Consider the following 18,208-nt stretch of genomic DNA (forward strand, 5'->3'; position numbering starts at 1 on the left):
GAAAGTGAGGGTCAAGTGAGGTATGGGTCCCTGGGAGGCTGCCAACTTGTGGTCTCCACCTTTTTTTTATCAGGCCAAGGAAAACAAAGTGTCCTTGTGCAGCTCCCCAAATCCAGCAAAATCCAGTAACAAGAGTTAACAACGGCCAACACTTATATATATGACCCATTTAACTTTTATGCCTCAGTTTCCTCAGTCATAAAATAAGAGGGGCTCTGAGGCTGCTTTCAGCTATAAACTGATGATCTGGAGATCCCAGGACAGAACAAGCTGAGATTTGCAAAGCATTTTACAGATATTCTCTCCTCTAGTCTTCCCAACAACCCTGTAAGACAAGCATTCTTATTTTTAATTTTTTTAATTTATTTTTTAGTATTCTTTTCTCTGTTTTATTGGTGAAGAAAGTGAGGATGAGGGGTTAGTGACCTAACTGGGGATCAAATAGCTTGTGAGTTTCTGAGGCAGGATTAGAACTCAAGTCTCCCTAATTCTAAGACCAGTATTCCTCTCTATTCACTATGCAACCAATCTGCTACCAAAATCATGTAACTGTAAGGAATTAATAAATTACTACACTGCTTTACACTTGTTTTAAAGTAACATTTCTTGTTCAGTCGTGTCCAACTCTTTGCTACCCTATATGTTCATTTGTCCTCTTGTTTGTTTTTAGCAAAGATACCGGAGTAGTTTGCCATTTCCTTCTCCAGTGGATTAAGGTAAACAGAGGTTAAGTGACTTGTCCAGGATTACACAGCTAGTAAGTGTCTGACGTCCTCTTTGAACTCAAGTCTTCCTGACTCCAGGTCCAGTGCTCTAGCCACTGAACCACCTAGCTGCCTAAAGTAACATACTTTTGTGATATTTCTTTATCTGTGACTTTGAAAAGCTAGGAAACATTTTGAACTCTTCCTTTATTGAGTAGTTATGAAGGGTGAGAAATGTTATTTTTACCTCTCATCTTGAGGAATATTGCATATAAGGAACCTATTGAAGAACTCATTAGGAAGAGAAGTGATTATAATAAAAACAATAATTACTGTGCATTTAATAGCTATGTGTCTTTAGGTTCTTCATTTTACCTTTTTAGGCCTCAGTTTCCTTAACTGCATCCAGGTGGCACAGTGGCTTGAGTGCCAGGCCTAGAGTCAGGAAGACCTGAGTTCAAATTTGACTTTAAACACTTACTATCTGTGTGACCCTGGGCAAGTCACATAACCTTGTCTGCCTCAGTTTCCTCATCTGTAAAATGAGCCAGAGAAGGAAATAGCAAATCACTCTAGTATCTTTGCCAAGAAAACCCGAAATGGGATCACAAAGAGTCAGACACAACTGAAACAAGTGAAGAACAAAATAACTTTTAACTACAAAATGGGAGACTTTAAAAAAAAACCCTGCCATCCTCCAAATTTTGACAATCTATGATACTGTGATTCTTTTATTTTAGAAGTGAAAGCGCTTCGAAAAAAATAATCACTGGGGCAGGTTAGGTGCTATGGTGGACAAAGAACCAGCCCTGGTGTCAGGAAGACCTAATTCAAATCCAGCCTCAGACACTCACTACCTTGGGCAAGTCACTTAACCTCAACTGCTTCCTCAAAAAAAATTACCCATTTAGTTGTTTGTGCTGAATTGCTTTCCCCAGCCCTTTAAAACAAACAACAACAACAACAACAAAAAACCTCACACAATTTTGTTACAGGAGATGATTCACTGGGTAGAAGAGGAGGATATATTCAGAAATAAATGTGATGTAACCATAAAAGCATTAATAAAATTTAAAAAATTTTAAAACCATCCATGAGATTCTATAGTAAACTCTGACAAAACCTTTACAAAATAGAAAAAAATTAATTCAAAGAGAACACCTACCTGAAATGAAACTGCCCCTTCTTTAATATGAACAGGATAAGAGTTCTCTCCTGATATCTAAATGACATAATAAGTCACTTCAGGCTGGTAGCAGCAAATTAAATATGATGTTAAAATAAAAACAGTTGCTTTCCTTTTTATCTCATTTATTCCAAGCCCTCAAAAACCCTCTAAAATTGTTTGACTACCCTATCCGTAAAGCTCCCCAACAGAGAATTCAATCATTCAGCTTAGGCAAACCAAGGTAAAAACAGTTCTTGCTCCCAAGGAGGTTAAAAAAAAAAAAAGGTACGAACAAGAGAATGCAGCACTATGGACAGAGAGCTGGTCACAGGACCAGGCAGACCTGAGTCCCTTTCAGTCTCTAAAACTTCTGACTGTGTGACACTGGACAAGTGTCCCATTCTCTCAATGTGCTAGGCAATAATCCCTCATCTGGAGAGATCCAAGACCAATGAAATAACAGGTCCAGTGTCTATCCCCTAAGTACAAGATACATGTGAAGCGGATGGAAAAGAACTTTCAAGGAGAAGGCTTTAGTGGCTGAAGAGGCAGAGCTGGCAGCTAGGACAGGCCTCTAGGAGAAGGTGGTCTTTGAGCTAAGTCTTCTGAAAAGCGGTAGATAAAGAAGGAGAGCCTTCCATGCATGGGGTACAGCAATGTACAAGGCACAGATAGTGGAGAAGCAGCATGGTGTGTGGAACAGCAAGTAGGAGCATATGGCAGAATTCACATTTGATTTCCTGAAAAATATTCCTAAATAGTCTGGTGCCTAGTCTAGCAGGCTTAGCAGGGGAACTTCTTTAGTATAAAGAGGTCATTGTCTTCTCCATGTCCCATCTTGTTGAGCACGTATAATAGGTGTTCAACACTTTCTGAGGATCAATTATAGCTATGTAAAAACACAGTATATAGACACTAACAAGGATCTTCAGAGAATCTGAAATAATGATCATTAGTTTCTTTTTATAAAGTTGTCCTAAAAAGCATTATCCTAAGAGTTAGGAGACCTGGGTTCTAGGTCCTAAACTCTACAAATATTATTATTATAATAAATAACAATAAAATAATAACTAAAATATATTTAATGCTTTAAGATTTACTAAGAATTTTACATAATTATCTCATTTGATCCTCACAACAATTTGATCCTCTGTGAAATAGGTGCTATTATTTTCCCTAATTTACAGATGAGAAAACTAAGGCTGAATAAGGTCTTGCCCAGGGTCACAAAGCTAATAAGTATCTGAGGCAGGATTAGAATTCAGGTCTTCCTGACTCCAAGTCCAGCAGTCTAACCACTACTCTAAACTGCTTCTCTACTCATCAGCCATGTGACCCAAAGTAAGTCACTTCCCCAATCTGCATGAGTTCCCTCATCAGCAAAATGAAGGAACTATATTAAATGACCTTTGAAGAACTTTTTAGTTCTAAAATTCTATGCTATATGATTAAATTTGTTCACAAAAATATACTTATTAACTAATTATCCTACCTTTGAATCCTCTGTACTTTGTGCAGACTTTTCACCTTCTAGAAGCAAGAGCATTTACAATACATTACAATACAATTACAATACAAGATTCAGTTTAGATATTTCATATTATTTTATGAGACATCTCCTTGTCTAGTGTTAAGTAATTAAAAACATGCTAAGGCCATCACATGTTTTGCGACTTCTATCTCCTCAGGGCCTGCACCAATAATTCTTAAGCCAGAGTAATGGCAGACCTAGGCTTGGGAAATTATGGAAATTATTTCATAAAAGGGTTAGTAGCAAGTTAAAATCATCATCAATATCATCAACAACTAATATGCATTTAGTGTAGGTATATGGCACTACCCTTTATATCAGACACATTAAAAGCCTTGGCAAAGTAATTATATATTCAATATAGATGTACTGATATGATGAACAGAAATAATAAGCAAAACAGACAAGGTGGTTATATATGCAAATTAACAACAATTTACATAATTCATCCCCCACCCCTCAGTAAGAATCAAGTTTCTACATGCTTAAAATTAGGACTTCAAGGAGAAAGAAGGCCATTATAGTCTTGGAAGGAAGAGGGGGAGAAAAGACATCACATATAGGGAATGATACATGAACATATGGTGTGAATGGAAAGCTGTGTTCATTTTAAAAATACTTTTAAACAAAATATTCAAGACATTGGAAGCTGAATAGAAAGATTACCTTGCTTTTCAAGAGTCTGATTATTTACTGAGGGACTTTTAAGGCTTGGTTCTGGATTTTCACCAAGGATTTTCTCATTCTTGTTGAAGACGATTTTTGGTAAGCTGCTGCCAGCTTCTGGTGGAGACTTTATTTTGACACTAGTTTAAAAAATAATACCAACAAAACCCCTGAAGCTTGTAATTTCAATCCTAAGATGCGCTATTTTCAGGCATATAATTTCTCCCCACAAATGTGTTACATTGAAAGTTAACTGAAATTTGTCATTTCAACTCTACCTCTTGGCATTATATGATTTCTCCTGTTTCCCTCCCTATCCCTGTAATAATTAATCAGCACCCATTTAGGAGAAAATTGTTCCCTGCTCCTTCTTCATGTTTCATTCCCATTTTCCATAACTTGACCCAAACCATGTCCTACTCCAGCCAAGCCTACTGCCTTCCACTGCGCCCTTTGGAATTCCTATTCCATTGCAAACAAACTCCCCTTTAACCTGGACCCCTTCCTCTTTCGCATTCTTTCCATCAGAAAAGTTTCCACAGAAACTTGGCTCCCTTCTGATGACAATGCATCCCTAGCAGTTTTGTGCCTAATTGAGATTGGTAAATGTGAATTTGTTCTGTACCAAACTTCAACTAAGTCCTAAGTGCAACACGTAAGTTCTTTTATTCCTCTATAAATGATTCCCTATCTCACTCTTCACAGAAGCTACTCCAAACCTGCTCTTTCCTCCTGAAGCTCCCTAAATATTCTCCTCTCCATGCTGGACAGCTGAGAACGATGCCTCTTAGTTTGATGAAAATTAGACTATTCTAAATGAGCTCCCCCCTCTCCTCTTCCTACTAAACTCCCCTCACATCATTTCCCATTCTTCTTTTGACCAGTCCCTGACAAAGAGGTGGAACTTTCCTTCCAAGGCCCAGTCTTCTACATGTATATTTTATCCCATCCCGTTCCATCTCCTCTGGCAGACTGCATCTTCAATTATCTCTCCTCTCTTCTGAATCTTCAACCTCTATCAACTGGTTCCTTCTTTGGTGCCTTCAAACATAACCAAATCCCTCAATTTCTTAAAAACCTTCACTACATCCCATAATCTCCTCAAGACATCATTCTCTCTCTTTCCTCCCTTTCTCAACTAAACTTGAAAAAGTTGTTTACAGTCAATGCTGCCATTTCCTCTCACTCATTCCTCAACTTCTTTCAATCTGACTCCAGACCTCATCATTCGATTGAAACTGCTCTCTCCAAAAGTCACATGATTTCTTAGTTGCTAAATCTCAGTCTCACTCCTTGATTTATCTACTGCATTTGACAGTGGTAACCACACACTTTCCTCCTAGACTTTCTGTTCTCCAGGTTTTTATGACACTAATTTTTCCTGGTTTACTCTTATCCATCTGATTGCTCCTTCTTGGTCTCCTTTGCTGCATCATCATCTACATCACACCCCCTAACTGCAGGTGTCTCCCTATGTTCTGTCCTGGGTCTACTTCCTTACATCATTATACTCTTTCTTAGTAATCTGCTCCCACAGCTTTCATATCTCTTTACAGTGATGACTCAGATCTTTATACCTAGTCCTGGTCTGCATCACTAATTACCTATTAGACATTTTAAACTAGGTGTCCTCGAGACATCTTAAACTCAACATGCCTAAAACTGAACTCATTATCTTTCCCCCTGAATTCTCCCTTTCCCCAAACTTCCCTATTTCTGTTAAGACACCCATCCTTTCAGCATCTCAGGTTCAAAAGTGAGGTGTTATTCTTGACGCCTTACTCTCCTTCACTATCCAAAGAGTTACCAAATCTTGTCATTTCTACCTTTACAATGTCTCTCGCATCTGTTCCCTTCTCTCTACCCACATGGATCCTCATTTAGGATCTCATTAAGTACCACCTAGATTAGTGCAACAGCCTCCTAATTAGTTTCTTTACCTTGAATCTCTCACCACTCCAGTTCATCCTACTTACTGTCTCTAAAGTAATTTCCTTCAGCATAGATCTAATCGTGTGACTCCCCTACTAGATCAGTGGCTCCCTACTGCCTCTAGGATCAAACAGAAAGTTCTCTGTTTAGTTTTTAAAGCCCTTCACAACCTGCTCCCATTGATCTTTCCAGACTCACTGGACATTACTCTCCTACTTGCAAGCTTCGATCTAGTCAGACTGGCCTTCTCTCTGTTCCTCATTGATGACGATCCCTCTCCTGTCTCCATGTCTTCGAACCTGCCGTCCCCCCTGCTTGGACTGTACTCTCTCCTTACCTCTGACTAAAGACCCTCTATGTTCCTTTAAAATGCAGCTCAGACACCATCTTCTCCAAGAAGCCTTTCCTGATCCCTCTGGGAGCTAGTGCTCTCTCACCTACAGTATCTCGTATTTAACTGCTTTTTGAGTGTATAAACATACATACCCAAACTCCCATTTACATATACATTGTGCTTTCTACTTTGCTGTACACATTTTATTTGCATTTATTGTTTTCTCCATTAAAACATTAGCTCATTTGGAGTAGGGATTGTTTCATTCTTTGTACGTGCATTCCCAGCACCATGCAGGGGGGCTGACACATAGCAGGCACTTAACAAATACCTGTTGATTGACCAATGATACATCAAAATCAACAAAAATATCAGGTACTATATGCAGGGCACCGCACTAGACACTAGGGATTAAAAACAAAAACAAATAAGTTCCTGCTCTCCAGGAACTCACGCTCTAATTATACCACACCAGGAAAAAAGATCAAGGGCTCTTAACGATAACTAAAAACTACTCAGAGGGCTTGAAAGGCTACTACAGAAACCAATACAAACTTGAATAATATTATAAATTGTTATAAGCAGCAAGTATTCCCAATTTTTTTTTTTTAGAAAGGAGCCATTTTTAAAATTTTGAAGCCCTGGGAGAAGGCAGAATGCTAATGGCAAAACTCCTGTACAATGACTTTTTGTCCCACGTTCTTGGTGTGAATACCTTTAACTTTTCCATACCTTTAACTGTGACTAGTTGGGGTGCCTATCTTAGATTCGACATGAAGAAATATCCACTTGTTCACTTAATTTGTGAAAATCAGAACATTATCATGATGAGCCTCTCAGCTCTATATGAGAAGAAAACTGAAGGAATGTTCATGAGAATGACTTACAGATGACTTGGGAAGTCTAGAATCAGGAGTGTAACAGAAACAGACTGCATTTTGTTAAAGATACAGTAATCCATATCTTCATCCTGAGAAGGGAATATCCAAATACACGTAATCTTAATATTGGAAAACAGTTTTTAAAAAAAAGAAAAGGAAAAAGGTTTCCAAGACACAAAAATCAGCACAATCTCAGGTTCAAAGACTGAATATCATCGCAATAGTGTTCAAGTACGTCACCAAGTAAAAGCAATCAACTACTCTGGATAACATGAATTAATATAATAGCTCTTGTCCATTATCATTACAATAATGCTGAAAAACTACACAAGATCAGATGAATTTTGCATTTACCAAGTAAGAGGAGAATCCATCATTCTTTGTTCGGTCCAAGCTGAAACCAATCTAGAAGGAAGGAAACACAGATGAGAGGTGAATGACCTTATGATGTTCTGGTGTCTATACCCTTCCTTCTCTATGACTTCACATATAGGATTTTCTTAGTACTCATTTTGTAAGAAAGAAGATCCTCATACATGTAAAATAATGAGTTTCAGAACTACACAGGAATTAATAATCAAATATTAATTTTAAATGTAAATTCTTTCAGTATCTGATAAGGCAATATTCTTTTCATCAACCTTAATTTCTTCCATGTTCTTCAGCAGTGTAATTTAATGGGAGTGGGAGGGAAGGAAAACCTCTTAAAGCCAGAGCAAAATACACCTACCGTTGCAGTGGCATCTTCATTTCCCTTAACTGAGAGGCTACTGACGTTGACCACCATGGACCCATCTTTGAAGAATCCAAAGGTATTGAGATGAACCTTATGTCTCACATCATCCTGAAAGGTATTTTACAGTGACAGATTTAGTAACATGCAAAAGCTGTCTTCCAGTCTATTCAATTAACTAATTTATCCACCATTTCCTCCATTCCTCCAATGTTCCTATCACATTCAACAATATACATAATCATGACACTTCTTTCCTCCCTAGAAATGATTAAGTTGATACTACTTAGAGGATGACTTCATTCAAGAAATCCTTAATCAATTTATTGTATTAAGAAACTAAAAAATTTTGTCAGCAATTATTTCATTCCTGAAGGGGAAAAAAATTACATTTTAAAAAAAGTGATAAATATAAAAATGTTAAAGTGATATTACAGATAATGCCTTGCCAGTTTTCCTCACCCTTTAACAATAAATTACCACCAAGTATGGTGCTAGAAGCAAGGGTTGCTGCTAAGCAAAATTTTGAAGATAGCCTTCCTGGTCTTGCTAAATCAAACTACACATGGCATTAACCTGTGTGTTAAGAACAGACCCACTTACAACTCTAAAATGTCTCACAAACATTAGTGTAATGATCTTATTATCAAACAAGCTAATTATATTTTAAGACAAATATAAATATATTATTTAAAGAGTTAAAGAGCCAAAACTCTGAGTGCCTAGTTTTTTCTCCAGGGTGATACTAACCAAAATCACTATCATTTTTAAAAATGTTTGACTGGTATAGGGTCCCTTTATAAAGCACTTCCAATTTGCAGCTTTCGGGTTTTTTTTAAACATGAATCAGTTTTCATCCTTAATAAACAATCAATCAATAAGCATTTATTAAGCAACTACTATCTCTCTGGCATCATGGTAGGTGCTGATGATACTGTAGTCTAGGTGAGAGGTGATTAGCACCTGAACCAGGGTGGTAGCTGTGTGAGTGCCGGGAAAATGGCAAATGCAGGAAATATTATGGAGGTAGACTTGACAAGACTTGGCAACTAATTAAATTTGTGGGGTGAGGGGGAGAATGAGGAGTAAAGGACTTCTTTGAGGTTTCAAACCTGGGTGACTTCAAGAATGGTGGGTGGTGCCCTTGACAAAAATAGGTAAACTCAAGGGAATGGATTTCAGGGGAAAGAGCTCTGTTTTGGACTTACTGAGTTTGAATGCCCATGAGACTACACTGTTAGTGTCTAAATGTGATTCCTCTACTGTCCTTGATATCAAAAGGTTTCTTATATTTTAAAAAAATCCTTGCAGATATTTCCCATTTTTCTTTCTCTTGTTTTACTTCTATTTTCAACCTTAAATGCTCATGAAATGAATGTTTACTTGAATGTCTCACTAAGCTTTCTTTCTTTCTTTCTTTCTTCTTTTAGGCAATTGGGGTTAAGTGATTCCCCCAGGGTCACACAGCTAGTTTCAAGTGTTTGGTCTGAGGCCAGATTTGAACTCAGGTACTCCTGCCTTCAGGGCCAGTGCTCTACCCACTGTTCCACCTAGCTGCCCCCTCAGTAAGCTTTCTTTAAACTGATCTTGCCCTCCACTGCTTCCCATTTGAGCATAAGAGTAAAGACAGATAGTTGGTGATTCATTTTTTTTCCTGAGCAGTCTGTTATAATTCTTTTTTTTAAATTAATTTATTTTTAGTTTTCATCATTCACTTTCATAAGATTTTGAGTTCCAAATTCTCTCCCCATCTCATCCCTCCCCCCACCCCAATATGGTATGCATTCTGAATACCCTTTCTCCTAATCTGCCCTCCCTTTTATCTCCCCCCTTCCCCTTCAATTTTCCTGTAGGGCAGGTTGAGCAGTCTGTTGTAATTCTAACAAATCTAAAGGAACCCATACTGTTAGCCCCAAACCATAAATGAAAAGTTATAAAACATAATCACAATGGCAGCCTCACATGCCTCATATAATTAATATTTGAGGTTTCTATCACTCTTCTTTAGCCTATGTATAGACCTTTCACTGCCAGCTCAACGAACTTTCAAACAGCTAAAGGTGTGTCAACTGGGTTCCCTAACCTTGTCAAGTATTGAACTATGCTTCAGAAAGCATCTGGAAACTGAGGTGGAAAGAGAAAGAGTTCCTTACTATGCAAATCCAAGTACTCTGTACTTGTACCTTACTTAGGTCCTTCTCTTTCCCAGAAGAGGCACTGTCAAGGCTAAGGGGCAGAGGCAGTACTTGTCTTGCAAGTGCATAGTTCTATCTCATTGTCTTAATCACAGAGTGACAGAGAAAGAAGAGTCATCAGCCAGGAATGCATATTTAAGTTTGAGGATCTGGGAATGAAATTTAGAGCAAGTAAACAAGTTTCACAGTCATTTTTGTTTAAGACTGATATAAGTACCTACATGATATGCAGGACATTGTGCTAGGTGCAGGAATTTCAGAAAGACCATTTAGTTTCTACTTCTATTTTTAAAGATTATAGTACAGAATTTCACAAGACCCAACTCAAGAGCATCACAGTTTGGTGGAAATCGTATTGAATGTTTACTTAGAAAACCTAAGATGAAATCCTGGCTCAGTTATTTACTGAGACCTTGGGACATCACTTTTCCTCTTTTAAGCTTCATGACCTTAGCTAGAAGGGACTAGATCCGAGGCCTTCTCAAACCCATTCCAGATATACCAATTCATAAACAGAAGACCATCAGTGGTTTAACCATTTCCTAATACTTATATATTCCACAAATGTCCAGTCTAATAAATGAAATTTCTCTGTCACATGGGAAAAACTAAGCAGAATTACATGATATTTTTCTCAATATTTTCTTGAACAAGTGTTTAAAAAATTGTTTTTTCTTAGCTCTTAAGGCAAATCTTACTTACTTACTGCACTTTAAATCAATGGAAAATATCTACACCTGGTTTTTCTGGCACTACTATAATCCCATGTGTGTTAAGCCAAACTAAAAAAAAATAAGCACCACCTTTGAAAACATCCAACTGGTTATTAAGTTATTCCTGATTTGCCTGAATGGTTGATTTGGGGAAAAGTAGCCACTGATGGTAGTACTGAAGCTTATGTTTTACCTTATATCATAACCTAAGCCTAAGGATAATCTTATTTTCAATAAACTGCTATATTAACACCAAAATTCTATAGATCATTTAAATGTCACAAAGCTCAACAAGGAAGTGAATTCACAAAACAAAATAAAAAGTTCAGAGAAGGATAGCCTCCATTTTCAGGGTTTAATTTTTTTTATTAATTTATTTTGATTTATCAACAATCACTTCCATATGCTTTTGAGTTTAAAATTTTTCTCCCCCTTCCTTCCCACTACCCTCCCCAAGACGGCACACAATCTGATATAGGCTATACATATACATTCCTATTAAACATATTTTCACATTAGTGATGTTGTAAGTAAGAATTAGAACCAGTAGGAGGAACCACCAGAAAGAGGAAACAAAACTCAACAGAAGAAAAAAAATAGCAAATAGTATGCTTCAATCTGCATTCAAATTCCCTAATTCTTTCTTTGGATGTGGATAGCATTTTCCACCACGAGGCCTTTGGAGATGTCTTAGATCCTTGTACTGCTGGGAAGGGTTAAGTTTATCAATATTAGTCATCGCACAACGTGGCTGTTATTGTGTACAGCATTCTCTTGGTTCTGCTCACTTCACTCAGCATCAGACCATACAAGTCTTTCCAGGTTTTTCTGAAGTCAGCCTGTTCATCATTCCTTAGAGCACAATAGTATTCCATTACATTCATATACCACAACTTGCTCAGCCATTCCCCAATTGATGGGCACCCTCTCAATTTCCAATTCTTTGCCACCACAAAAAGAGCTGCTTATGAATATTTTTGTACATGTGGGTTCAGGTTACTGATGCAATTTATAGCTACAAACACTCAATTTTCGGTGTCTGAAAAGCTGACTTATTTTATCTTTAATTTCATATAACACCTTATCAGTGATTTTTAAAATATACACATATTGATTTATAAATGATATTATAAATCAGTTCCTTTAAAACTTACGACTTATGAAAGCAACCAGAATATCAGACAAAAAAGTATCTGTAATGTGTAAAGCTACTTTCTCCTCCAAATTGACTACACAGAGAGAAATGAAACAGGGAAGAATAATTAATAGTTATTCTGTTAAAACGTCAAACAATCAGGCCCTCAATCAGAACCTTTTAACTCTCAGTTTAGAAACTTTTTTTTTTTGCTTTTTGGTGAGGCAATGGGGTTAAGTGACTTGCCCAAGGTCACACAGCTAGTAAGTGCTAAGTGTCTGAGGCTGGATTTGAACTCAGGTCCTTCTGACTCCAAGGCCAGAGCTCTATTCACTGCACCACCTAGCTGCCCCAGTTTAGAAACTTTAGACCCAAAATTGGGCAGCTGGGTGGCAAAGTGAATAGAGTGCTGGGTTCTGAGCTGGGAAGACTTAATGTTTCGGAGTTCAAATCTGGCCTCAAACACTTACTAGTTGTGTGACCCTGGGCAAGTCACCTCACCCTGTGAAGTTCCTCATCTGTAAAATAAGCCACAGAAGGAAATGGCAAATGACTCTAGTATCTTTGTCAAAAAAAATAAACAAAACCCAAATGGGGTCATGAACAGTCAGACACACCTTAAAAATGACTGAACAAAAAAGCACACTTCCTACTGCTTGGCAGAGAGATGATGGGTTAGAGGTGTAAAAAGATACATTTTCAGACATGTTTTCCTTGATCATGCTTATCTGTTGCAACTAAGGGCTTTTATTTTTTGAAGGGAGGAAATGATGGCAATATAAAAAAGAAAACAAAGAAACAATAGCTAATAAAACACTTAAAAATACACAAAAGAGAGAAGGGAGTTTAGAAGGGGACACAGACATGTACAACAATGTTGGTACTGATGTTATTTTTAATAAACATTTTTTAAAAAACAAAGTGTCTCTAATAGAGATTCATTCAGTTTCATTTATACTTTTCTTTTATTCCTTTATGTGGAAATGTTCATATTTCTTGATTCATAATTTTAGTTCATAATTTTAAAAGGCAGGGAAGTATATGATACATTTTGGAAGTTTTCAAGAAAAAACAGTTCAAAAAAATATCCTGGTCACTTTACAAGACTATATTCAGTATTCTAGAAAATTCAGATATGTAGAACTTCTCAGTACATGACAATGTACTGAAACATGAAAATATATGATAAAGAGAATCTTTAATATAGGATAGCCATAAAAATGGCCAAACACTATTCACTGGCCAACCATACATGGTCATTGGAGTAAATGAAGAACATAAAGGATTACTGGGAACTGCAGAAAGAATACTGTTAGCTAAAGCTCTCAGAGAAGCCTGTGATAGGGCCCTTTTCCAGCTTGCTAGGAATCCTGGCAAACATCAAGAAAGGGGGTGGGACAGCAACAAATGTTTTGGAGAGCAACCAAGTTAGGTCTCAGGTTTTACCAGTAGATCCTGATCTTCTGGTTAGGGCTAGGAGCTACTGTCCTAAGACTGAAGAAACTGGAGGAGGATCTGGATCTGGATGGGGGAGGTCTTTGAGGCGGAGTCTTGCTAATCTTTAAATATTTGATGGCTTATCCTGTGGAAAAGGGATTAGATTCACTTTGCTTTATCTGAGAGGCCAGGGGGAAGACCAATGAAGTGGCTGGAAGCAAAAAAGAAGCATATTTTTGGCTCTACAAAAGGAAGAACTGAGTGCCAGCACTAGCAGTAAGTAGTAAATTCATGCCTCAGAGTCAGGAAGAATAAAGTTCAAGTCTTGCCTTTCATACATGAGAGCCTGGACAATTCACTTAATCTCACACAGAGATCTAATAGTTACAAAAGGAGAATGGCTGCAGATTAGTTTAGGCTAGAGTTCTCTATGTCAATGAGAGGCCTGGACAAATAGGAGAAATTTTTCCTAATAACTAAAGCTGTCCAATAGAGCAATGGGCTGGCTCAAGGGGGTGAGTTCCCAATCTGGAAGTTTTCAGTTTAAGCAGAAGGGTTGTCAGGGATATTATAGAGGGCCTAAAGAATAGGCTAATTGAATAATTTAAGGTATCTGCATGGCTGAGTTTAAAAAAAAGAAAACACCCACAAATATCTAAAGATGTTCTCTAAACAAGATAATTGTAATGTAAGTATATGATATAGTTTTCTTGACTGCATAACTCAGAAATGTTATCATTAAAAATTAGTCATTTTGAAATTATCTGAATTAAAGTGTTCTTGCACATAACTATGGGGTTCATGGCTCTGCAGTTATTCTATTCATCAACAAAAGGGTGAAGGAAAAGGAAGGATATTCTATAGTACAAAAATATTTCTTCATAGCAAATTTTCCTTGTTTTGTTATTTTAAAAATGAAAACCATTTGGAAATAACAAATATTAAAATTTAAAATTAGAGAAAAAGAGATTAAAGCAGCAAAGGAAGTTAATAAGAGCAGAGCAAACAAAAATGGTAGCGCTTTGCCAAAAAATTATTTGATTATTTACTCCAACCCAGACTTCTCTAAGAAACATTTATTTGTGATCCAAATAACATAAAAGTTTGTTAAAACTCCAGAACATCATGCGTGATACACACTCTAAGCACTAGAAAGAAGCTCAGAGGTCATACAGTATGACAATAGGCACTCAATAGTTTATTTGTTGATGGATAAAATAAAAAAGCACAATGCTGAAAAAGGCTTGTGGACAAATAAATTATTTACAGTGGACTAAAAATTAATGATGCTTTCTAGTTCAAATATGGCCTGAAGAGAATGATGGTAAGTCTTAGTATAGTTTTAAGCTACTAAAGCTGGGACATTTTGTATAAAAGTTAGTATTTTCATCATCAAAATAAAGGTATAGGTAAATTAAGGCTAATTTCACACAGTTATAGCAATCTACATGTTGGCATCTATATTACCCAAATCTAGAAAATTTTTAAAACCTTTTGCCCTCTGGACAATTATAATAATTAAAAATAATCCAAAACCAAAGCAAGTGCACCCAAAACAATCCAAACGTTTGTTTTAATGCTAATAAAGTAAAAGGAACAATTCAGAAGTTTTCAAGGGGAATATTTACATTTAAAATGTCATTTAAAAATCTGGTTAGGTGATGGTGCAGGAAAAATGTCCTATAATCCCTTCAAAATACATCCATTAGAATCAATTCTGTAAACTAAAACCTCCTGAAGGAGTGGATGAGTGGAAGCCTCTGAACATACAAGCTTAGTATAAGCAAACAACCTCTTCTTGGTCCTTTCGCGACTACTTTGTATATACAGAGACTAGGTATTTGGAGAAATACTGACAAGTTCCCTAGAAAGGGATACAAGAGATCATACATTCCAACCCTTACCAATGCATAAAATCCTTTTATTATACTTCCAATATATCATTCAGCCTCTGCTTGAGGACCTTAAATAATAGGGAACTCATAGTGCATCAGTACTAAATGTTCAATACCAGAATGTTAAGTACTCTTTTTCTTAACTGGCCTCAAAATTAGCACTGAAGTCTAAGTGCTAAACAAAACTGGACTGACTCTAATTCAATAAAAAATACACCATATCATAAAAATTAAGATTTGAAAGCACAATCCACAAATACGCTCTTAAATCAGACATAGTATTCTATGGTAATGAGGATGCAAGGAGCTGATTAAAAATTTATGAACCAGTAAAAATATGTATTTAGATAATTTCTTGAAATCCACATCACAATATAGAGTTTGACAGTCCAGGGGTGGGGAACATGCAGCCTCAAGGCCACGTATACCCTTCTAGGTCCTTGGGCTGTGGCCTTTTGACTGAGTCCAACTTTTACAGAACAAATCCTTTTAAGGACACATGTAGCCTCCAGGCCCCAGGTTCCCCACCCCCGGGTTAGAATGTTAGGATGAATATAAGGTAAAATTTAATAATAATAATAGGAAAATCTTAAACACAACAAAATAAAACAACCCTTTTGGTTAAAAACATTAAAAAGCAGAAAACAAAATGATCACCACAAAACAAATGAAAATGAAAACTTGCAAATTACAAAGAACAAGCTTGTTCCCAAAGAAGACATGTAAGACATCTCTCCCCCCTCCTTTACAGAGTTTGAACATTGCACATATTGTCAGATATTTCGCTGTGTTGACTGGTTTTCCAGATTTTTTTTTCTCCTTTTATTTTTTAAAAATAAATTCTTTCTTAAATGGATTGACTATGGAAGGCACAGGGATACAGGGGGAAATTTAGTTTATGTAAAAACAAAGATATCAATAAAATTTTATCTAAAAAATATAGGAATAAATGGCTCATTCCTAATTTGGTAAATAGTTCCTATCTAAGAAGAAGAGCTAGAATTATCTCTAATGGAGAAATGCTAGAAGCCCTTTTTAAAAGATTAAAGGCAAAGTGAGGAGGCTGGGGGGCAAGAGGCAGAATCAGAATTTGAACCCAAGTCTTGACTGCACAGCCAGTGTTCTGGCTGTACCACTATCACAAAGCCTTTTTGTGCTGTAAGAAAAGATGAAAGGAGTGACTTCAGAAAAACATTCAAGGACTTGAAAGTTTTATACAGAGTACAGTAACCAGAAACAGGGGAACAACTCATACAGTGACTACAGCATCATAAAGGAAAACAAATGTGAAAGACTTAAGAACTATGATAAAAGCAATGACCAGTCACAAATCCGAAGAGTAATAAAGTGTCATGCTTCCCCCTTCTTGGTAAAGAGATAACGGCCAAAGTGGCAGAGTAAGTCAGATGTGTTCAGATATAGACAATGTTTGGATTTGTTTTGCTTTACGATAATTATTACAATGGACTTTTCTTTTTTTTCCTCAGGAGAATTAAGCACGGCGTAATGATAATCATAACAAAAAGAAAAGAGCACCCATAAAACATTTTTTAAAATACACGGAAGGGAGCAGAAGGAAATTCAGAAGGGGATACATATAAGCAAAGCAACGTTATATTAAATCTGACAGACATTTTTTAAAAACCAAGGTGTTCAGGGTTTTTCTATACAATCCTCTTTCTGTTTTTCATATAAGGAAATATTCATGTTTGTCAAGTTCATAATGACAAAAAATAAAATTTGAAATAAAAAAATCTCACATGGGTTTAAAAAAAAGCTTCAGGAATTCAAGATGGAGGAGGCACGACTAGACAGAAGTTCTTCTGCAAAAGATACTGGCGTGTTGGTAGGCGAGTAGGTCGACATAAGTCTACAGAGTGCCAGAGCAACCAACCAAAAGCTAATGCAATCTTGGGCTCCATTAAAAGAGGCAACGAATAACAACACTAGAAAGATAACAGTCTCCTGACATACTGCGCTCTGGAGTTTTGTGTTCAGTTCTGAGTCCTGTTTAGGAAAGGAACTGATAGTCTGATGAATTCAAGGGTCTGAAGATGATTTCCAATGAAGACAGGATGAAGAAACAGGATATTTAGGCTACAAAAGAGAAGATTGTGCAGGAGTGGGCAGGGCTGTTGATTGGTTCAAGTATTTAAAGGGCTATCAAGTGGAAGAAGGATTAGATTTGTCCTGTTAGTATCCTGAAGGAAGAAGAACTAAGAGCAATTGGTATAAGTTGTGAAGACTCAAAGTGAGGTTCGATATGAGGAAAAATGGATTAGAATTGACAGAAGATTTTTAGGACAGACTGAGAAAGGGCTGACCCATTATGTACTGAAATTACTTTAAATGTAGTTACTGAGCAAGTTCAGTATATATTAAATATACTGTATGCATTATATATAATATATAAATATCTATAATTATATATTACAGTATAAATTATATATTACTATATAATTCTAAGTATCTAACGATTTAAGAAGTTACTTAACATTAAAAACATCATAAAGTTTGTAAGATATTCTTATTCCTAAAATTAATCTTAACCTATAACAACTCAATGCAATAATTTATAATTCTTCTCTATCACCTTTCCTTCAAAGAGCAAAAGGTATTACATATCAAAGCCCTTCAATGTGGCTGCAGTATCCAAATGAGGCCTCTATTTAACAGCTAGAAACTACAAAACATTCAAATATTTTCTATTTTGAGACTTTAAAATCCACATAGAGCAAATCAACTACATCTACAAAACAGTGTCATGAACTTTATTGAAAATACCCCCATCCTCAGACACATAACACTTAATAGCTGTGTGACCCTGGGCAAGTCACTTAACCCCAACTGCCAAGAAAGAAAGAAAAGAAAGAAAATAACCCCC

At 36.6% G+C, this 18,208-nt stretch overlaps 1 protein-coding gene across 3 annotated transcripts in view; it reads right to left on the minus strand.

Annotated features, from left to right (window-relative positions):
* Nucleotides 1-18,208, minus strand: part of GPR107 (G protein-coupled receptor 107) — a 90,586-nt gene that overhangs the window by 66,227 nt on the left and 6,151 nt on the right. For all 3 annotated transcript variants that reach the window (XM_078150004.1, XM_078150006.1, XM_078150005.1), the window contains exons 2-7: nucleotides 7,947-8,060; nucleotides 7,571-7,621; nucleotides 7,223-7,305; nucleotides 4,070-4,209; nucleotides 3,365-3,402; nucleotides 1,870-1,926 (exon numbers count right to left, since the gene is read on the minus strand). In XM_078150004.1, the coding sequence (XP_078006130.1) occupies nucleotides 1,870-1,926; nucleotides 3,365-3,402; nucleotides 4,070-4,209; nucleotides 7,223-7,305; nucleotides 7,571-7,621; nucleotides 7,947-8,060 (483 nt within the window). The remainder of the gene's footprint in view (nucleotides 1-1,869; nucleotides 1,927-3,364; nucleotides 3,403-4,069; nucleotides 4,210-7,222; nucleotides 7,306-7,570; nucleotides 7,622-7,946; nucleotides 8,061-18,208) is intronic.

Source organism: Phascolarctos cinereus, unplaced genomic scaffold, assembly GCF_003287225.1.
Source record: "Phascolarctos cinereus isolate Bilbo 61053 unplaced genomic scaffold, phaCin_HiC Scaffold_2;HRSCAF=192, whole genome shotgun sequence".
NCBI classification, from domain to species: Eukaryota; Metazoa; Chordata; class Mammalia; order Diprotodontia; family Phascolarctidae; genus Phascolarctos; species Phascolarctos cinereus.